The 23,956-nt window shown below is 33.7% G+C and overlaps 2 protein-coding genes across 2 annotated transcripts; both read left to right on the top strand.

The window, feature by feature from the left end:
• Positions 1 to 14,599: 14,599 nt before the first annotated feature.
• On the top strand, positions 14,600 to 15,987 carry LOC129950526 (uncharacterized). Its single transcript, XM_056062459.1, has 4 exons — positions 14,600 to 14,782; positions 14,836 to 15,198; positions 15,305 to 15,467; positions 15,578 to 15,987. The coding sequence occupies exons 1-4, from the start codon at positions 14,717 to 14,719 to the stop codon at positions 15,985 to 15,987; spliced, it is 1,002 nt and encodes a 333-aa protein (XP_055918434.1). The 5' UTR covers positions 14,600 to 14,716.
• Positions 15,988 to 16,218: 231 nt separating this feature from the next.
• On the top strand, positions 16,219 to 22,605 carry LOC129952854 (uncharacterized). The gene is made up of 3 exons (XM_056065730.1): positions 16,219 to 16,579; positions 16,664 to 16,826; positions 20,912 to 22,605. Exons 1-3 carry the CDS (start codon positions 16,406 to 16,408, stop codon positions 20,980 to 20,982), a joined length of 408 nt encoding a protein of 135 aa, XP_055921705.1. The 5' UTR covers positions 16,219 to 16,405; the 3' UTR covers positions 20,983 to 22,605.
• The last annotated feature ends 1,351 nt before the right edge of the window (positions 22,606 to 23,956 follow it).

Below are 23,956 nucleotides of genomic sequence, written 5' to 3' on the forward strand. Positions count from 1 at the left end.
ATTTTACCAAGATTTAATAAATGTTATTAAAAGGAATCCTCATTTTTGGATGACTATTTGACGCTGTTTTCTTACTTTTTCCAATAGAAAACGAACAAAATACCCTTAAAGGATACGCTCATGTGATGTTTTCCCTCCAAAATTATTCTATTTTACCTTAGGACTAAGGCAATTTAAAAGAACTACCTAACATAAAATCACCTTAGGAATAAGGTGATTTTATGGCGTCACCTAGAAATTAGCTTAGGCCTAAGGCAAATTTATGTTAACTCCTAAGGTAAAATCACCTTAGGCCTAAGCTAATTTCTTGGTGACGCCATTTACCTAAGGAGCTAACATAAATTTACCTTAGGCCTAAGCTAATTTCTAGGTGACGCCATAAAATCACCTTATTCCTAAGGTGATTTTATGTTAGTTCCTTAAAATTGCCTTAGTCCTAAGGTAAACTCGTTGTCTGGTTGCTTTGGAAACATGCTTTTCATCATTTACTTCCAAAACTTTTTTTGCTTCCAGATTTCCAATTGAAAACGACATAAACAAATTCGAAAAAGAAAAAAAAAACTTAACTAATGTATTGAGATGAAAAGGCTGTGTCCAAGTTGCGTGAGATGAAAACCGCCGAACAGCTGAAAGACATCGACGTGCCGAGGACGCCTCTGGGCCACCGATAGCAATCAGCCGTTGCGTATCTTTTGTGGTCACTTAGCAGACGTCGATTGTGTTCAATTCCATCCAAACTCGAACTATATTGCAACTGGGTCAGCGACCGGACTGTTCGATTGTGGGACGTACTCAATGGCCAATTGGTGCGACTAATGACCTTCCACAAAGGACCAATCTCATTTGGGACATAACAACGGCCAGTTGGTTGCCTCGTTGACTAAGCACACAAGTGCTATTCTTACGATGTCTTTCAGTCGCGACGCACGGTAATATTCTTGCAGTTGGGGGTTTTAGATTGCTACCTGACGCTCTGGGACTTTTCGAAGCTTTGTGAAGACTTACCAGTTGGCCAATAGTGGCCATAATGCTTCGCACAACCCGGAGATAAATGATTTTTTGTTAAATTTAAAAACAAATCTTGTTTTTAGTCTTCTTTTTTTTGGTATGCTTCTGCTTTACTGATCTCTACAACAGAACGTAAATAATAGGGATTTTTCCCTTTTGACAGCGCATAAACTTCGATCAATTATTAGGTCGTGGAGGGCAAACAAAGGCGGGTTTTCATACAATTTAAATTTTTTTATTTTTCTAAATATTTCAATAATTAATGTATCTAAAAACGATGTTTTGTTTAAGAAATGAAGATTTAAGTGTACGCAAGGGATTGGATGCAAAAACAAAGAAGTAGGATACAAAAAATAACTATTAACTTTAATTTTTAACAATTTTTCATTAATTTTACGGGAAAAGATGTTTTATATTTCTTGTTTGATCAGTTTATATCAAAAGTGAAGTTGCTTGCACTCCACGAAGACAAACGTTAAACGACACTTTTTTGGTTGAACATCACTTCACTCGTTGGTTTGTCTGTAATTCGTTACTTCAATGTTCACATGAACGAAAAAATGCATAAGAAGTTCTGATAATTTGAAATATGTCGTTTTTCTTTTTTACCTCCGAGCAGATTAGATCAGATCACGGATGTGTCAAAAAAAAATCTGTGTTTCTTTTTACCTCCGATATATCGGAGCTAAGAATTTTCATGCTCTGAGCTAAATTTATTTGCTCAGGATAAGGCGCCAGTTATAGCTATCATTGGTTTTAATCATTGAAAAGGAACATTGGAATTTTTTTGACAGGTCGTTTAAAAAATTCCTGATTGAAAACCACCGAAAAACTTTTACTGACAGAAATCTGTCATTGAAGTTGTGTGAAATTGTAACACAAATCAGTGGAACAATTCGTTTCAATTTTGGACATAAAAGAACTCTTGTGCTTCTATTCAGAACTCTCATCAGAACTCTTTTTTAGGGATTATTACGAATTTTCATTTTTACTTGTGAAATTTTAAATTTCATTTAGCTATTTCAAATTATCAGAACTTCTTATGTATTTTTTCATTCATGTGAACAGTGTCTTAGTCTCCATTGAAGTAACGAGTTACAGACAAACCAACGAGTAGCTGTATGAACTCATTTTTTAGGAGTTGAACTTTTCATTTTGCTAAAATTTACAGTTTTAAAATCCATGCCAAATCGAAATGTTAAAAGAGTTAGGTTAGTTAGTTAGTGATATTACCTAATACTAATAAGAAAATAAGTGTAAGTTTTAAAGTTCAATAAATTAGTTGGTACTTTCACTTTTACAAAATCGTTTTTTGTACAATTATATACCAAAAGGTGAGCACTTTGTACATATCCAAAGTTTAATAACTTTTAAGCCATTTACCTCTACTTACGCTTTTTGTTGTTAAGTAATTATTATAAATAAAATACTATCGATGTCAGTAGCTACTAAATCAGATATTTTTATTTACATTTAGAAACATCAGTTTTTTTACCTTTTCAGGCTCAAGTCTCGACCGTCGTCGGTCAGATATACACCCTTTTTACGAGAAGCGAATCGAGCGTTCGACTTCTTTTTTTCTTTGAGCGATTTTTTTTTTTCAAATGCATTGCTCTATCTATTAAATGACTAAAATTATGTTCGTTAAAAACAAAATACTTTTTTTTCTCTAAGAAACAATTGCTCTATCTTTTAAATGACTAAAATTATGTTCGTTAAAAACAAAATACTTTTTTTTTCTCTAAGAAACAATTTCTCAATTTTCAGATTAATAATCTGTGAGTTACTTGGATAGTATACTTATTTGATTCTTAAACCGATGGACAGAAATTTTCAATTCTCTAAGGCCCGGTTGCTGATTCGGAACTTAAGCATTTGAGTTCAACATAAATTCTTAAGTGACAGTTTTCGCCATACAAAAAGTAGATCGAAAGTTCTTAAGTTCAATTTAAGGCAGCTAAGTTCCGAATCAGCAACGAGCCCTAACACAAACGAAAGAATTTGCTTAATCATAAACAAATTAAATTACACTTATTTTTCAAAAAATTTTGTATAATTTTGGCATATATTTTGTTTCTTAGTCATTTTAGTCAACAAGGTGAAATGCATTGCGTTATCTGTTCAAAAGAATTTAATTGCTTGAAAACATTGTTCATGCATCTAAAAATTCTACATGGCTGTGATAAAAACAGCAAAATGAAATGCTCTGAGAAATCATGTCAGCAAATATTCAGTGGATTGTCTTCATACAAAAGACATTTAGGTGCTCATTTAAAGAACTTAGATAACATAGAAGTTGAAACACAAAATATGAACCTTCCGCTAGATAATTTGAACACAAAAGCTGAAAATTCTTCTAGTATTTTATTAAACCAGCTACAATATATTCCTGATTCATTCAAAAATGAACAAGAACAACCTGTATTTAATAAAGGTGAAGAAAAAATTCGAACGCCATTACAAAAAAACGTTATTGAAAGTAGCATACTTCAATTTGTTCTAAGTCTATACAATAACAATAATTTTTCTAGAAAAGATGCATTTACCGTACAAAAAGCAGCCGAAACTTTAATTATATCACCATTACTAGATATAGTGTTCGCCATTGAAATGTGCGATGAAGATAAAAAAAAGATTGAGCATGTTGTAAGAGAATATAAAAAAGTTTTTAATTAATTGAATACTGAGTATAAGCTTGAAAAATTCCTAGAAAACCGAGATTTACTTAAGAAACCGAAAGAATTTGACATCAACAGAGAAATTTCTTATGTGATGGTGAACGGGCAAAGCAATTTAGATGAAAAAGTGGATAAGGGTATTCTTATGAATTTAAAATTTGCATTCCGAAAAATTTTTGAAAAAGCAGAAAATCAAGAAGTACTAACAACATTTTTAGACGAACGTAGCAAGCCATCTAATATAAGGAATTTTTTAAACGGAGAATTATGGAAACAAAAGAAAGTCATGTACAAAAATAAGAACTTGGTACCGTATTTCCTGTTCGCAGACGATTTCGAAGTGAATAATCCACTAGGAGCTCATAGTGGTGTCCATAAATTAACAGGAATATATTTTTCCATTCCCATATTCGTACATTATTTTAAAGTCAGTGATATCTATCTAGCTGGCTTGATTAAGGCTCATGATATCAAAACATACGGAAATGGTTTGACAATGTATGTTAACACAACGAATATTGAAATATTCAATAACACCACATGCCCAGGCCAACAAACGAAATCAAGGCCAAACAATAAATGTTCCCATAAGCTGCACTTGCTTAATGCTGACTTGCACTCCCACGGTCGTCGTTCTGTTCAGCATTATATTTCCAGAAATATGAAAATACAATTTCCACCAGCATTATATTTCCAGGAATATGGAAATACAAGTTCCACACCGACAACTTGAATGGGTATGCTTAGGAAGACATTATATCATTAAAAATATCAGTGTAAGATAATTTTAAGTTGAGTCTTCTTTGATCAATAAACGCGACACGTCGCACTAGAAATTGAAATTGTGTTTTTTTTTTATTTCTAAAGCGAGAAATAACATAACTGGCGCCCGAGCATAAAGTACCCGCGCATAAATAAAAAGCGCCCGAGCATAAAGTACCCAAGCATAAATAAAAGTACCAGAGCATAAAGTACCCGCGCATAAATAAAAAGTGCCCGAGCATAAAGTACCCGAGCATAAATAAAAGTACCCGAGCATAAGAAAAGAAACGTGTCGTACCCGAGCATAAAAGAAAAAAAAAACGTGTCGTACCCGAGCATAAAAGAAAAAAAGTGTCGTGTCCGAGCATAAAAGGAAAAAAGAAAAAAAGTGTCGTACTCGAGCATAAAAAATAGTTTCGTAACCGGCCATAAATAAAAAGTGTTGTGCTCAAGCTCAAATAAAAAAGCTTCGTACTCAAACTTTTAAATAAAAAGTGTCGTGATCAAGCTCAAAAATCACATCTGAGCTTAAAGTGACTGTATCGAAGAAGTTAAAACTCCCCTGGAAAGAAATTAAGGGCCCCTAAGTAGCTGCACCAGCAAACAGGAGACGAGATTCCGTCAGCCGTTCCAGGAAAGCAACATGCTAAAGCAGTTATTTGTTGCAGTTTTGTACGTATTTTAAGAAAAAAAATATTAATTAATAATTAGTATAATAGTGTAAGAACATAAAAAGAAAATTACATAGAAAATTAAAACGATACTAGATTGAAAAAAAATATAGTAAAATTGCAAAAATTAAATTTAAGAAAGAAAAATTAAATCAAATCTAATAGATTAGTAATAGAATTCAAGTTAATCAAAACAATACAAAAAATCAAATTTCCCTGTATTGAATAAGAAAAATTTTTTAACACAAAAATCTATCATAATGGCTAATAATAATAACCTCGCAAGACCCCCAATACTTGAAAACCCACCCCTAGTCCAAGCTCCTCAAATAAATCAACAACCTCAACAAATTAACCAACAACCACCTCCCCCTGTAATTAACCAGCGACCTATAGTGACAGCAGCTGACCTCACTGCCGTCGTAACAAATATTGTAAGGAACGTCCTTAGAGGAGATTCCGAACAAATTGTAAGGGACCAAGCCATTAATCCTGAGTATCGAAACAACTTATCCGAACTCGATAAAATACCGGATATCGTTCGAAGTCTGAGAGAATTCTCAGGCAAAGAGGGTGAGTTTAGTTCATGGCGTAAGAGCGTTGAACGCATTCTCACGATATATGAACCTACAGCAGGTTCACCTAAATATTACGGCCTCCTTAATGTTATCCGAAACAAAATAACAGGAAATGCCGATGCTGTATTGGAAGCCTACAATACACCTTTAGATTGGAAAGCAATCTGTAAATGTCTAGCTCTGCATTACGCAGATCAGAGAGACTTCGGTACTCTCGAGTACCAGATGACTTCACTTGTACAAGGGAAAAAAACAACCCAACAATTTTACCAAATAGTTTACAATCACCTATCCCTCATACTCAATAAAATATCCTGCATGGACGTAGGTCCAGAATCACTTTCCCTACTTACACGTACGTATAGAGATAAAGCTTTAGATACCTTTGTGCGTGGCCTAAACGGCGATTTACCAAGACTGTTGGGCATCCGTGAGCCAACGGACTTGCCACAGGCATTAAATTTATGCCTTAAACTCGAGAATCAAACATTCCGAGCAACTCATGCAAATCAGATACATAATACATTTCAAAACAAGGCGTGGCAACATCCTGTACCTCAGCAACCACAGAGGAATATACCACTAATGAGACCTCAAATCCGTCAACTACCAGTGAAACAAAATTTTTATCCTGAAATTGCTCACTTACCACAACAAAATTTATATCCCACCCCACCTCGTCCTAATCAAAATTACCATCAGTATAATCACCCGCCACCCCGTCCTATGGCACCTAAGCCACAACCCAAGCCTGAACCGATGGAAACATCGACAATAGGATCCGCTCATGTGAATTACCAAAACCGACCGCAACCTCCTAAATATGCGGGAAAAAGACAGCAAAATACATCTTTCCAGAACCAAGTTCCACTCAAAATACAAAGGAACTTTCACATAGACATTAACAACCCAGAGCCTTCAACCAGCCTCTGCCCTAACGATGAGATCGTTAGTGACCCTGTTTTACAACCAAGTAACTATATTTCACCAAATGATGTATACGCTTTCTACGATACAAATAATTTAGAAGAAATAAAACACGATCCGGATTTAACTCAATATGTTTTATCGCAAAATTATGAAGAGTCAAATGATATGGAATTTAGCGACATAAATTTTTTAGATTAAAGCCCTCTTCGCTACCATATTTTTCCTGTAAAACGAAGAATGGGCATATTTTTAATTTTCTCATTGATACAGGATCCAGTAAAAACTATATACAAAGCAATTTAATAAGATCACCTATCCCAAATGAAAAAGAATTTTTAGCAAAATCCATTGCTGGAGATGTGCGAGTGAATCTCTTCGGCCAAACAGATAAAAAATTAAAATTTTTCCTTCTTCCTACTTTGAAATCGTTCCATGGCATATTAGGCAATGATACGCTTAAGGATTTGAATGCCGTCATTTATACAAAAATAAATCTCATGACAATCATGGATAAGGTAAAAGTAAGGATTAAACAATTAGAATCCCATTCCGTAAACGCAATCAATATAAATACAGATCATATGACGAAATCTCAAGTAGAGTCCATAGAAAATATAGTCCGAAAATTTCCATCCTTACTGTCCCAACCAAATGAAAAACTTACCTACTCAACAGCAGTTATAGGTGAAATCCGAACGAATACAGATACTCCGGTGTATTCAAAATTCTATCCCTACCCGGCCTCACTCAGAGATGAAGTCACAAAACAAGTCAAAGAGCTTCTTGACAATAATATCGTTGTACCATCACGCTCTCCATACAATTCCCCTGTGTGGATCGTCCCAAAGAAATCAAATTCTTCGGGAGAAAAACAATTCAGGCTTGTGATAGATTATAGGAAATTAAATTCCGTAACCATCTCTGATAGATATCCGATCCCAGAGATCAACGAGGTTCTTGCCCAGCTAGGAAAAAGTAAATATTTTTCCGTTTTGGATTTAAAAAGCGGGTTCCACCAAATCCCTCTCAAACCTTCTGACAGGGAGAAAACCGCATTCTCCATAAATGGAGGAAAATATGAGTTTACTAGACTCCCTTTTGGGCTGAAAAATGCCCCATCGATATTTCAACGTGCAGTTGACGATATATTACACAAATATATCGGCAAAATATGTTATGTCTACATCGACGACATAATTATATTTAGCGAAAATGAACAAGACCACGCGTTGCATGTAGACAAAATCCTACAAACCCTTTGTGAAGCAAACATGAAGATACAAATTGATAAATGCCACTTCTTTAAAAAAGAAGTAGAGTTTTTAGGCTTTATTGTATCACACAACGGTTTAACAACAAATCCAAATAAAGTTCAAGCTATAGTAGACTTTCCCATTCCCAAAACACTTAAAGAGCTAAGGTCATTTTTAGGACTGTCTGGATACTACAGACGGTTTGTAAGAGACTATGCGAAATTGGCGAAGCCATTAACAACAATGCTTCGTGGTGAAGAAGGTCGTATTTCTAAGAATAAGTCAAACAAGACCCCAATTTCCTTATCAACTGAAGCAATAGAAGCTTTCAACAAGCTCAAGAAATCCCTTATATCCAAAGACTTACTCCTCGCTTATCCCGATTTCAAAAAAAGTTTTGAACTCACGACCGATGCATCGGAATATGCAATCGGTGCAGTGCTTTCTCAAAACGAGAGACCCGTCATGTTCATCTCACGAGCCTTAAGCAAGTCAGAAGAACACTTCGCGGTAAACGAAAAAGAGATGCTCGCCATAATCTGGGCACTCAACAGCTTTAGGAATTATTTATATGGGACAGCCCACGTTAAAATATTTACAGATCACCAGCCCCTCACATATGCAATGAGCAACAAAAATAATAACGCGAAGATGAAGCGTTGGAAATCCATTCTCGAGGAGTACGATTACGAAATTAAATACAAGCCAGGTAAAAGCAACGTCGTTGCTGACGCACTTTCCCGCGTTCCACAAGCTTCTCAAATTAACTCTCTAACGCCTCCCAACACAGTGATCAAAGCTCAGCTCACAATCTTATTACAAGCGTGGAAAGTCCTATCAACGTTTTCAAAAACCAAATCCTACTTCTTATCGGCGAAAATACAAAATATGAATTCAAGATTCCGTTTCCAACCTACCATCGGCATATTTTCACTCAACCAAGTTACTCGACGGACCAATTAATCTCAATATTTAAAAAGGTCCTAAACCCAAGTGTTATCAACGGACTTTATACCCAAGAATCTATTATGGGAAAAGTTCAAGAATTTTACCCACTCCATTATCAGTCTTTCAGAATACGGTTCACCCAAACCAAGGTCACCGATCTCACAAACCTTACCGATCAATGTGAAGAAATTCTGAAAGAACACAACAGGGCTCACAGGAGCTGCAAAGAAAATAAAATCCAGCTTTTATATAAATTTTACTTCCCAAAAATGAACGCTCGTATTTTTGAAATAATTAAACAATGTAGGATTTGCAAGGAACAGAAATACGAACGCCATCCGAATAAACCCAAAATTCAAGAAACCCCAATCCCACAGTTTCCCGGTCAAATAGTCCATTTCGACATCTACTCAACAGACTCAAAACTAATCCTTACCGGAATAGACAAATTTTCAAAATATGCGCAAACACAAATCATAAAGTCTAGAGCAATTCATGATGTAATGGAACCATTGAGGAAGCTCATATTTTCCTTCGGCGTTCCAAAACAAGTAATCTTTGATAACGAAAAATCGTTTCACTCAGCAACAATTTGCTTCATGTTGAAAGATCAATTGGGAATCGAAATTTTTACAACCCCCCCATATAGCAGTTCAGTTAACGGTCAAGTGGAAAGATTCCACTCGACACTATCAGAAATTATGAGATGCTTAAAGGCTACACGCCACCGCATGACATTCGACCAACTTCTAGACTGCGCAGTATATGAATACAATTACTCTATTCACTCAGTAACAAATAAAAGGCCAATAGAAACCTTCTTCGGCAGAATCGTCAGCACAAATCCAGATCAATATGAAGCAGCTAGACAGGAAAATATTGAGAAATTAAGAATTAAACAGCATAAAGACGTGGAAAATCATAACAAATCCAGACAAGAAGTAAAGGAATATTCACCTGGTGAAACTATTTACGTCAAAATCAATAGAAGGTTAGGAACTAAACTTTCCCCTAGGTTTAAGAAAGAAACTGTCGAAGAAAATAGATCAACTACAATTCTTACAAAATCAGGAAAAATAATACATACAAATAACATAAGAAATTAACCTCTTACAGATTTCCCATCCTACAAGGATTCGGAGAAGTTCAAATATTGGACTACTCCAATGCAAAAATCATTACAACCCACATGGGCACGGCAAAAATCCAAATTGGTACATTTAAGATTATACATGTTATAGATTTAAACATGTATCAGGAATTATTAAACAACATCCAAACCGACATCAAACGTCACATTGACGAAACCGATACAAATCTCCCATATATATCCCATCAGATATCCCAAATTTCCAAAATCCTCGTTACCCTCAAGCCAAAAACCAGAAATCCCAGATCCCTTAACTTTATCGGAACCGCATGGAAATGGCTCGCCGGAAGCCCAGACCACGACGACTTCCAAATCCTTAAAGCCCATACCCACAAAATTCTAAAGAACAATGAGAAACAAATTATAATAAACAATGCCTTGGCCAAAAGAGTAAATGAAATAAGCAACATAACAAATAATTTAATAGAAATTGCTAAAATAAACCAAATTCCAAAAAATGAACTTATCTTAGATGTAAAATATAAATTAGATATCATAAAAGAAGAATTACTTAATATAGAATACGCCCTACTTTGGGCCAAAAACAAAATTGTAAACTCTTTCATCCTTTCTAACACAGAAATAAAAATTGTAAAAGAACGATTCGAAAATAATAAAATTCCATTCATAAATTTAGAAAAGGCATTAGAATTCTCAGACATAAGAATCGCCTCGAATAAGTCAATTTTACTTTATATTATAACAATTCCTACAACAGGAACTGATATTTGCAAAAAGATATTAATAAAACCAATTAAGTATATGAAAAAAGCAATTAAACTTCCATTCGAAAATGTACTTTATTGTAATGATCAAATATTTGGAATAAAAAACTATTGTAATACATATAATGAATTAACTATTTGTAAGAAAAGTGAAATTATAAACTTAAACTCAGATAATTGTATACAGAATCTTATTAAAAGTAACCCATCAAGTTGTGAAGAAGTCAACAATCAACATATCCCATCCATAGAGGAAATCAACCCTGGAACTATTCTTCTAAATCAGTTCAACGGAACCATACTGGTAGAAAACAACAACATAAATTTAACTGGCTCATTCATTCTCCAATACCACAATACTTCGATCTTCATAGACGGTCAAGAATACTACTCTAAGGAAATTCCCATAGCAAAACCCTTACCAGCGATTCTATACTCAAGTTCATCAGTCAAAACCTACAAGGAACTCTTAACGATGGAAATGCTTAAGGAACTTCATATAAACAATACAGAACAAATAACAGAAATTGAGGAACAAGTAAAGGTGCATAAAATAGCAAACTACAGCCTCTCATCCATGCTAATACTCATAATAATAGCGATCATAGTAAAAGTAATGATTCCCACAAGAAAAGAAATAGTCATAAAAAGCAAAACTCTAGATGAATTATCACCAAAACTTCCGGACTTAAATCAAGATGAACCAACAACATCATCACCAATTCCGATATTTTACCTGTCGAGTGAGGACACTCGAATTTGAGGAGGGAAGTGTTAACACAACGAATATTGAAATATTCAATAACACCACATGCCCAGGCCAACAAACGAAATCAAGGCCAAACAATAAATGTTCCCATAAGCTGCACTTGCTTAATGCTGACTTGCACTCCCACGGTCGTCGTTCTGTTCAGCATTATATTTCCAGAAATATGAAAATACAATTTCCACCAGCATTATATTTCCAGGAATATGGAAATACAAGTTCCACACTGACAACTTGAATGGGTATGCTTAGGAAGACTTTATATCATTATAAATATCAGTGTAAGATAATTTTAAGTTGAGTCTTCTTTGATCAATAAACGCGACACGTCGCACTAGAAATTGAAATTGTGTTTTTTTTTATTTCTAAAGCGAGAAATAACATAACTTGTATAAGCTTGTTCAAGATATTATTTCTCTAGAAGTTGAAGGAATTGAGCTGACTCTTAATGGACAAAAAACAACAGTTTGTTTAATATTGGGCATAATGCTAGGAGATAATTTGGGACTGAACCAGATTCTCGAATTTAGTAAATCTTTCTCTTCTAACTACTTTTGCAGATTCTGCACAGCACCAAATGCATTGACAAAAGTAATGTGCAAGGAAGATTCAACATTGATTAGAACTGAAGAAAATTATAATGAGAATTTATGTTGCAATGAAGACTCTCTATCTCAAGGAGTTTATGAAAACTCAATTTTAAATAAAATTCCTTCTTTTCATGTTGTAACAAACTTTCCTGTTGATCTTATGCATGATATTTTTGAGGGTGTAGCGCATTATAATCTTTCACATATAATACAACATTACATAAAAAGCAAAGTATTTACATTAGCTGAACTTAATCAATACAAATTAACATTTTCCTATGGAGATACTGAGAAAGGAAATGTCTTTAAAGACATTACTGTTCAACATTTGAAAAGAAAAAGACTAAATGCTTCAGCAAGAGAAATGTGGACTTTTATTCACTATTTTCCTTTGATGATTGGTCACTTGATCCCAGTAAACGATAAAGTTTGGGAGTTCGTTGTTGTTTTTATAAAACTTATTGATATATTGCTTTTACCACAGTGTACTGACTGTATATTACATGCACTTGAACATCTTATTGAAAAACACAATGAGTTATATCAAAATTTATTTGGCGATACTTTAAAACCTAAACATCACAATCTTATCCATTATCCACGAATTATACGGTTTTCAGGACTTCCAAGATTTTATTGGTCGTTTTTATTTGAATCAAAACATCAAGAACTAAAATCATACAGTAGAGTTACGACCAGCCGCAAAAATATTTCACTTTCATTTGCAACGAAATTCCAATTCAAGTTTGCTTACCAAATAATTAGTGCAAGGAATGATTTTCTTCAAGTCTCACAGTATGATGAAATGTCTTCTGATATTAAAAATATAAACCACTTGAATTCCGACATATTAAATCTGAGTTCTAAACATTTCGAAAAAATTGAATACTTTGGAACAGTCTATAAAAAGGGCTCTTACTTATCAATAACCAATGACTTAAATGTGACGTTCTACGAATTAAATCGAACCGAGGCCAGAGAATAAACTGACCAAGCAACTTTCAGTGGAATCGTGGGTTGACACCTTAAGTAGCTCATCGCCAACAAGCATTTCGTCGGAGTCTGATGTAAGTGCTTGTATATATAATCAACGATAATAAATAACTACATTTAATAACCTTTAGATTTAAGTTTAAGTATTCAATAAATAGGCTATTCAAATTATGGTACTAAACTTTTTTCAAATCTTAAGTTTAAAAGAGCCGTTAGTTAACAAAAATATATTTTTGGGGTTTGAAGGATTTTATTAATAGACTGAGAGCCGACAGCAAATTTTAAGAGTGAACATATAGTCATAGGCAGAAAAATAGGAACGAATTACTTTGTTTGGGATAACATCAGATCAGATCAGATTGGAATTAGTTTAAGTTCTGCCAAGAAAAAACAATGTTTTCATGCTATATTCAATGCGCCTGACAATTCTTAGTCACTTAAACTTAATGCTCATTGCATTGAAATTCTGAATATTTTTGTTTTCATTTAATTTTTGTTCTGCTAACTTTATTTGCAATTTTGGCCACTTTTTTCCAATTTTATTTTTTTGTCCATATTTTAAAATTCGATTTTTCTTGTCCAAAAAAATTTAACAAAGTTTCCGAAATGGACTTTAAAATAAAAAAACTTCCTATGAATTTAGCAGAACATAAATTTAATAAAATAAGAAAAAAAAATCGAGTAGGTAATGTTTAAAAACGCAACGAATAACAAAACCCGGGACACTTGTTCGTCCCGGGTTTCTTAAAAAAAAATAACCGGGATGGGTTATTGAAATATGAAACAGTCCCGGAAAATACGGGATGGATGGTAAGCGTACCTATAGTACGTAGGTACATATATAGTGTCGTAAGTAAAAAAAACTGTATATTGGCTATGTTACTTGTTACATGGATTGCTGCCTCCATCATCGCATTAGTTCAAAGGCAAGTTCAAGAAATTTACAATCGAGGACTCCAGGCAATCATTCACCACTGAAGTTGAAAATGCAAGCCACATTGATCAGGTCCTTAAACAAAAACAAGAAGAATGTGCAAAATCCGGCACGAAACTTCAACCCGTTATATTTGTTATTGGTGAGAAATTTAAATACAAACAATTTGTCGTTTCCTTGGACAACATTAAATTTAAATTGGATACGTACTTGCATTGTATTATTTTTTATTTAAAGCTTGCATACGTTTTAAATATTGAATACTCTACTCAATGCCTTTTAGTTTTTTTAATATTCACGATGGCAAAAAAATTCCTTCTGTTTCAACATTAATTACCGATATCAATGCATTAATTACTTAAAGTATATGAATTTTATTAATTTGTATTCAAAGCTTGCATACGTTTGATATTTGAATACGTATGCAAGCTAAGTAGAATGTAGTAACGTTTTTACACATTTAAAATCCAAGACCCTTGCATTTGGCTGGCTATCCTGCAAAGGCAAAGAATAAATATTTTCTCATACGATAAGAGTCTTAAGGTACTTATCACAATGAGTGAAAAATCGTTTATTTAATTTTAGGTAACTGTACTAGACATTTTGAATAAAACAGAGCAAGGGAGATCAATTTTAGAATCCTATCGCCTCAAAAATTGTTTGACTCCAGAAAATCGAACAACTTTAGTCCACAAGATTGTACAATATTATCTAGAAAATAAAAAAAAAAATGACGGTACAAAAATGCGAACTCTTGGCAGGGGAAATTGTAAAAAATTTTCCTAGGGAAAACATGGTTGGTTTATGGAATTTAAATACAAGCTTTAAAAAACATTGTTTACATTACAGAGCTCATACTTTGTTAGAGGTTGTAACAAAATGCCCCCTAAGGGTAAGCTGTACGATCGATATAGAGGACAGCGCAGGTCGCTCAAGAAGCTCTATAACAGTCCCACAACATCGAAGAAGGCAAAAGTCGTAGAAGTGGAAGATCATTCCAATGAAGATCGTATTGTGGAACCACTAAATTCTAACGAGATGCAAAAAATTTGCGATGAGCTAAAACAAAACCGCGACTGGGACACCGTTATTAAGCAATGGAAGCAAACAATGTCAATGAGGAGGGATATGATAAGCCAGAGTAATGACAACGACATTCAGACAGTCCTCCAGGAATGGCCGCTTTACAAATTTTCACGAGCGCCAGAACTGGTAACAATATTCGTTTTTTTTAACTTATTTATTCACCTTTCTTAAAACAAATAATACATTAAATTTTAACCTAACATTCAATGTGTTTTCTTCTTTTTATAAACAGATTGCCATGGATTTTGATTTTTTAAGGCCAAACAACGGGTTTGACTTTTCGAAGTGGGAGCAATTTTCAAAAATTGCCATCAAATTCTTCAGTGAGAGGGTGAAGTGTAGCGGGCTTAAATCATACCTCAATGCGGTCAAAGGAATGGCTGACCTTGACATAGGTAAAATGACTCTATTTTAACACTTTGTTTAATTAAATACTTTTCTTTCAATTGTGTTTTTAATACTATGTTTATTCTATTTTTCTTATGAGGCTTTAATTTATTTTCAGATAATGTTAACATTGCTTATGCAACTTTGTTACATGGATTGCTGCCGCCATCATCGCAGCAGTTCAAAGGCAAGTTCAAGAAATTTACAATCGAGGACTCCAGGCAATCATTCACCACTGAAGTTGAAAATGCAAGCCACATTGATCAGGTCCTTAAACAAAAACAAGAAGAATGTGCAAAATCCGGCACGAAACTTCAACCCGTTATATTTGTTATTGGTGAGAAATTTAAATACAAACAATTTGTCGTTTCCTTGGACAACATTAAATTTAAATTGGATACGTACTTGCATTGTATTATTTTTTATTTAAAGCTTGCATACGTTTTAAATATTGAATACTCTACTCAATGCCTTTTAGTTTTTTTAATATTCACGATGGCAAAAAAATTCCTTCTGTTTCAACATTAATTACCGATATCAATGCATTAATTACTTAAAGTATATGAATTTTATTATTTTGTATTCAAAGCTTGCATACGTTTGATATTTGAATACGTATGCAAGCTAAGTAGAATGTAGTAACGTTTTTACACATTTAAAATCCAAGACCCTTGCATTTGGCTGGCTATCCTGCAAAGGCAAAGAATAAATATTTTCTCATACGATAAGAGTCTTAAGGTACTTATCACAATGAGTGAAAAATCGTTCATTTAATTTTAGGTAACTGTACTAGACATTTTGAATAAAACAGAGCAAGGGAGATCAATTTTAGAATCCTATCGCCTCAAAAATTGTTTGACTCAGAACAGAACAGAAGGCAAAAGTCGTAGAAGTGGAAGATCATTCCAATGAAGATCGTATTGTGGAACCACTAAATTCTAACGAGATGCAAAAAATTTGCGATGAGCTAAAACAAAACCGCGACTGGGACACCGTTATTAAGCAATGGAAGCAAACAATGTCAATGAGGAGGGATATGATAAGCCAGAGTAATGACAACGACATTCAGACAGTCCTCCAGGAATGGCCGCTTTACAAATTTTCACGAGCGCCAGAACTGGTAACAATATTCGTTTTTCTTAAAACAAATAATACATTAAATTTTAACCTAACATTCAATGTGTTTTCTTCTTTTTATAAACAGATTGCCATGGATTTTGATTTTTTAAGGCCAAACAACGGGTTTGACTTTTCGAAGTGGGAGCAATTTTCAAAAATTGCCATCAAATTCTTCAGTGAGAGGGTGAAGTGTAGCGGGCTTAAATCATACCTCAATGAGGTCAAAGGAATGGCTGACCTTGACATAGGTAAAATGACTCTAAAATCCCCACCTATTAGAAAAATGTCATTTACACTAATTAATTTTCTTAAGTCATTGTTTAAGTCGTAAAATGACTCTAAAATCCCCACCTATTAGAAAAATGTCATTTACACTAATTAATTTTCTTAAGTCATTGTTTAAGTCGTATCTATTTTGAGGCGTTGTAGCAGTACTACCCGGAAAGTATGCAGCAAATATTTTTAATGTTGAACCATTAGAAAATGGAATTTCAATACCTATATTTTGAATTAATTTAGTATTTATAATTGGAATTATTTTATGCCGAATACTTTTTTTTACTACAATGGCAACACCACCACCCCTTCTCTCATCTCTATCTAATCTATAACAAAAATAATCAGGATTTGATAATCTAACATTAGAATTAAGCCAAGTTTCGGATATTAATCCTATATCTACTTTGTGCTTGCTTAGAAAAGCAAAAAATTCGATTGATTTACATCGAATGCTTTTAGCATTCCAACAAATTATTTTCATAGATGTGCTACTCATTATTTGGATTTATATAAATACTTAATAGCTAATTGCGCAATGATATTAAACTGATCAGCTTTATTATTACATTTACCAAGAAGAGTAATCATCTCAGCGGTCAATGCATTAATCTCTTCCATGGAGAAGAGTTCGTTCGTTGGTCCAGCGTTGCTGTTGAAGTTGATGTCGTTGTTAATGTTGTTAGTTTTCCAAGCATTGCAATCAATAACATTTGCATTTGTTATCGGCATGTCATGGTTAGGGTTCTGACGACGAGGAGGCAAGGGAGGGAAGTCACTCATTACCGGTGCAAAAGAATGATGTGATGCTTTCATTGGGATGATCGTTGATTGTTTATTTTTTTTTGAGGATAGTTTTTCTCTCATTTCAAAAAAGTTTTTTCGACTAGGGCAATCTAGATCAGTTGAGATATGTGTCTCATTGCAGTTGTCACACTTTATATTTTTCGAGGTACACTTGTTGGTTTCATGGTTCTCAGAGCAAATAGCACAGTGTGTTTTTATATTGCAATTTTTTTCTCCATGACCAAACATTTGACAATTCTCACATTGAGTAACTTTTTTTGTTTGCCGCCGTGCAAAGTCCCATTTAATTTGGGTCTTAAACAATGATTTGATATTTTTTTTTAAGATCGGCAAGTCTCACTGTACCACTTTCAAGAAAAACAATATAAAACATATCAGTAAAATGTTTATACTGCTTTTTGATCATTTTCAGATTTTAGTTTTTCATTTGGAATCTTGTCGAGTCCAAAGAGCACAACTTTAAAAGACCTGGTCGACGGAAGGTCATGGGTAAAGAATTGCCACATTTTTGATTTTAAAATAGAGCACAGTTTTGAGTGATCTTCACAAGTTTCACAGTTGATTTTAATGCCAATTGACATTTTTTTAATAGAGTAATCTTTTATAAATGCTTCATTGAGCAAAGAATGAACATTTTCACATGATTTTTGCAAAACACAGATAGATGGTATTGTAGCAAAAAGAAAAAATGTATTTATCCAAGAGCTGCCGGTAGGAGAAATGTATTCTATTCAATGTATTTAATTCAATGTATTAGTATTATTTATTCTATTCTATGTATTACTATGTATTAGTAAATTCAAATAAAGCCGTTGCTGTTTATCGTTGAGTTGACCGAGTCAGTCAATGGTTAGCCTCAGTCGAAGTAAGACATATTAAATAAACTGTGCTCCGCATAATCCGAAAAAGTATAATAATTGGTGTTTTCTTTTTAAACGTTTGACAAAAAACAGAGATTTGTTTGCTGAATTATAATCGGTTACAGTATCTTAATTTTTTTTTTGGGAGGAGGGAGTATAACCTCTTCAACTTCGCAATCATTGGTATTGACAGAATCAGAAAGACACTGTAAGAGGGTAAACCGCCCATATCTTTGATCATCCGAATTCATTTTTCGGTTTTTAACGCTCAGAGAAAGAGACAATTGAATGCCTCCAACAGGGGAGGGAGATCGATTTCTTTTGTTAATTTTGCTTTGTATATGTACCGCACAGAGAAAAGTATCCGATCAGATCAGACTGCGGATTAGTACGTTTGGATATCCGACATTGCGAGAAAACCACCTTTTCTTTAAACTTACTCATTATTAATATCTTCGATTAATAATATCACTATATGAATTGTGATCGTGAAATCAATTGTTTAAATCTGATCGTATCAAATTTAAATAAGCTTGTTGAGGCAAAACTTTCAAGTCGAGATCAGACCGACAAAATCTTTATTATTTTAATAATTATATTGATCATTTTGACACCATGGCGAGGAATAACAGACGCTATAGAAAAAATGCTCCATCGTCAAAGAAGGCACTACGTAAACGTAGAGCAAGAGCTACAACAAGTAGAAGTACACCAATCGACTTTATAGTTCGAGGTGCTCGTACTCTTATTGGTTTACTGCCCGGCCAAGCAATATTAAAACCAATATCTGATTTCATTTTTGGAGAAACAAGAGTTTCCCAACTGTCACACTTTGATCTAATTCATGGTACAATAGTTCAAGACTCAAAAGCCGTTATTGGATTACAAGTTAGCATGGACCTTAGTCCAACTGCAGCGATTGCTTACAAGAAGTATATTCCAAATATTTCTCTAACAGCAAGACTTTCAAACTTATCCGTTGCATTCACATACTAACAGATATAACAGACAACGATGAACAAGACAAAACTATTACTGATTACCACAATAATAATAACCATAGAGGAATCAATGAAACACTCCTACACTTAAAAAGACAATATTTTTTTCCATATATGAAGACAAAAATTACAACAATAATTAATAATTGTGAAACCTGTCAACTAATGAAATATGACCGGAACCCCCCAAAAATAAAACATGAAATCCCGCCAATTCCAAAGAAACCAATCGATATAATCCACATTGACGTCTATAGTATAAATAACAGAAAAATCCTAACAATAATCGACAAATTTTCAAAATTTGCAGCTGCATATACACTTGCTGTGCAGAATAGCCTAAATATAATAAAATCCTTCAAGCATTTTATTAGCCTTCACGGCACACCCAATCATTTAGTATCCGATCAAGGATCGGAATTCACGGCCATAATCTTTAAAGATTTCTGTACACAATATAGCATTAACTTGCATATTACATCTTTTCAACAGTCCAGTAGCAATAGCGCCGTTGAGCGATTACACTCAACACTCACTGAAATTTATAGAATAATCTACAATAAAAGGAAAGAAAGAGACCATAGCTCTATTTTAAGTGAAACTATAATTACTTATAACAATTCCATTCACACATCTACAAATTACACACCATATGAATTATTTTACGGCAGGACTTATAAGTTTAACAAAGAAGTAAATTTTAATAATGAACATGAATATCTTCAAAAACTTAATGAATTAAACAAAAATATAAAAAGGAGTGCAAGGAAGAGAAAAGGCTCTTAACGGATTGAGAGAACAACTATAACAATTCTGCTGATTTGAAAGAAGGTTTAATTTTATTTAAATGTTTAATTTATTATTTTTAATATAACATATTATTATTTTTTGTATTGCTAATTTTCGTGAATATTAAAAAAAGGTTTTAAATAACATTCTATCTATATAATAAAATGTCTAAAGTGGAGACTGATCAAATCTTAACACATGTAGAAAACGCCACACGAAGAACTGATCAGATTTCAAATATAGTAGGACATTTTTTTTTCAAACTAAATGAGTTTTGAAAACCATCTTACTTTAAAGATTGATCCTCTTAAGTATATCTCCAAAACTACCTGACTCTAATGGAGACTTTAAGGATCTTCAAAATTTTGTAGATCTAATCGATAAGATGGATCATCCAAATAAAATGAAAAAGTGATAACAGTGATTTTATATACCCCCTTTAAGTGTTAGAATATAATAATTTATAGTTGCAAAAGTGTTCTTTTAATAAATAAAAAACTGAATTATTCACAAAATTTCACAAATATACAGTTTGTCAAGTTTTTATCTTTAACTTTTTAAAAAACTTGTGTTAAAGTCAATATTTTCTTCTATTTTTAGGTAGTGCACTTCAATCAAGGAGGAAGAAAGATGGAAAAAAATGGTTACCTCTTCCACTTGGAGAGGAATAGAGGAGAAAAAAGCTTGTGGTGCTGTGCTGAAAGAGAGTCTTTGCGATACACTGCAAGACTTCACACAGTAGATGTTGGTGACGTGGTGGTGGTTTCCAAAAAGCTGAACGACCATACCCACGCTCCTATGGCTTTCCAAAAGGAAGTCCATAAAGCCAACCACCAAATTAAGCTTAAAGCCAAAGAGGCACTGCCCCCTAGCGTTATAATCAAGGATACAATTACAATGGTCGAGCCCGCTTGTCGACCAAGCCTCCCTCAAAGGCAGCTCAAAAGATGAGAATTCATCGAGTCCGAGAAAGCCATATTAAAGAGTCATTTACGCTGGAGGAGATTTTCATTCCGGAACACATTAAATATACCGACGGAGAGCTCTTTGTACTTTTCGAGGATTCATACCCGGGCGGCAAGAACATTTTGTTACTCACAAGGCAAATCATTCAGCTTTTGTCGGAGGCAAAATTCTGGCTGGTGGATGTTACATTTGCAGACGTGCCAACAATAATGGGACAATTGTTTTCCGTCCATGGCCATATTGATGGAATTGTTGTCCCCCTTGTCTATTGCCTAATGAGCCAGAAGTCTAAGAAGGCGTATGAAGAGTTTTGGCTTCAACTTCTCAAATGAGCCTGCGAATTTAATATCTCGCTTAATCCAGAAAGGATAACTTCGCCCAAACATTTTTTCCAAACACCCAGACCAACGGGTGTCTATTTGTTAAAGTTTACGTAAAAGTAAAAAAATATCGTTTGTTTGTTTCGCATGATTTTTTTTTTTTTAATCCTTCACCCTTCAAGTGGTCACCAACCGAAATTAAAGGCCTCATTATGTTTCTGTGGATTATAAAATAAATTTGTATTGATAAGCGGATTTCTATTCATTTCTATTCATTTCTATTCTATTCTGTTTATTAATTCCATTCTGGATATTCTAGATCAATTATTTTATTTCGCCAGTCTATTCCATTTCATATCCGGAATATATATATAAATAAAAACACTCATTATGTTTGGCCCTTCAACACAAAAATAAATCCGAGATATAAAAAGGTTTCACCCTGTGCAACATTGTGTTTAAATTTCGTCGTCTCGTTCTGTGTTTCGATTTCGGTTTCCTCCATCTAATTGGAGCACTAAAAAACTTAATAGTATTATTAGACATCCTTATGCGAAACCAGACAAATCCTGCTGGGAAGCTAGGCCTTGTGTGTCGACAAAAATATCACTGAAGCTGATGCCGATGCCGATGCAGACGATGATTCAGAGGAACCATTCAACCAACCGACAACCAAACGCAATACAATCCAATTTTCAAGATCGCCACAGGCCGATTTTAATGTGCTCCTGGATCAGAATTTGTTGGAAGTACAAGGAGGGAACAGTGATATTCTATTTAATGACCTTGAACTAGAAATAAACCCACAAGTTTCAAATTATGATATTTCTTCTGCTGTCACCCCAACACCTGATGGCTAAAGTAAAGTTCTTGCAAATCAAGCTAAAATAATCAACGAATTAGAGGTGATCAAGGAAATTGTTACGACAGGAATAGGAAAACTTCTGACACAGGTCGACCAACGAGTCATAGATGAAATCGTATGGAGACGGCGTTCAAATGCGAAATGGTAATAAAACAATATTTTAATTCAAATAAAATAATATATTAAAAGAAATAAATAATTATATTCAATAGGTCCGTAAAACATCGTTTTTCATTGGCATAATGGTGGCCAAGGGTGGACATGTTGCTATGAACTAGTGGATGCAATTGTCTGTTCGGCTTCTCGTTACTAAAAGTAAAATTTTCAAATATAAGTTTACTAAATGATGCGTCACTGTTTTGGTTTTTTAAAACGGGATAAATTATTTTCGATTCTTCATAGTGTTCAGTTTTTGACAGTTCGCTTATTCGTTTTGCGGCTTGAGCAAGAAGATTAGAACCAGTGTGAAGTAAATGTTTTAAAGATGATAAAATATTTTCGAAAGGGTAGGAACTCAATATTTCAAAAACACCAAATTTTTTAACTTCATCAACAAGATGACAAAGATTATGTATATTGCTTGTAATCGATCGCCTATGGTAAAGTTCTTGATATTTTTGTATAAAAAAACTAACAATTCATTTTCTAAATATCCGGCGCAGCCATTTTGCTTTTGCATAGACAAATAAAATGTGCAATAACCTCACTTGAGAAGAAACGTTTAACGAGACGGAGCAAATTTCCGCAATTATATACCTACTTGATATTCCTATTGTAATTATTAGTTTAAAGAAGATTGTAAGAAAAAACTAAATGTTAGTTCAAAACTAAATAAGTATATTAAGAAAACAAACTATACAATGTTATATATCTACAGGAAATAAAAGTCACTTGAATTGAAGTAAAAATCTATTTGGTCTAAGTGGCTTAGTTTCCAATTTTAAAACAACCTTTAGCGAACAAAAACAAAAATATAAAAAGGAGTGCAAGAAAGAGAAAAGGCGCTGAACGGACTGAGAAAACAACTATAACAATTCTGCTGATTTTGTGTATTTTATTAAAATTTGTCCTTTATTATTTTTAGTATTACATTTTATTATTTTTTTTATATAGAAAACGCCAGACAAGGAAATGAGTTTCGCAAACCCTCTTACTTTAAAGATTGATCCTCTTAAGTATATCTCCAAACTACCTGGCTCTAATGGAGGCTTCAAGGATCCTCAAAATTTTGTAGATCTAATCGATAAGATCTTATAAAATACGATGGGCTAGCCCAGTATTTTTTCATACTACTTAAAGTCCAAACTCAAAGGTAAAGCAAGAGAGGCGATAGAGATAAATGCACATATTACTTCATGGCCAGAAATAAAAGCCAGACTTGTTAGCAACTTCGGAGATAGACTGACTCTTGAAGAGTTGTTCGACGAATTATGGTCATATAAACTTAAAACAAATAGTGTAGACTTCTACAACTTCTATTTTTGAGAACTCAGA

This window comes from Eupeodes corollae, chromosome 3 (assembly GCF_945859685.1).
Source record: "Eupeodes corollae chromosome 3, idEupCoro1.1, whole genome shotgun sequence".
In the NCBI taxonomy this organism is placed as follows: Eukaryota; Metazoa; Arthropoda; class Insecta; order Diptera; family Syrphidae; genus Eupeodes; species Eupeodes corollae.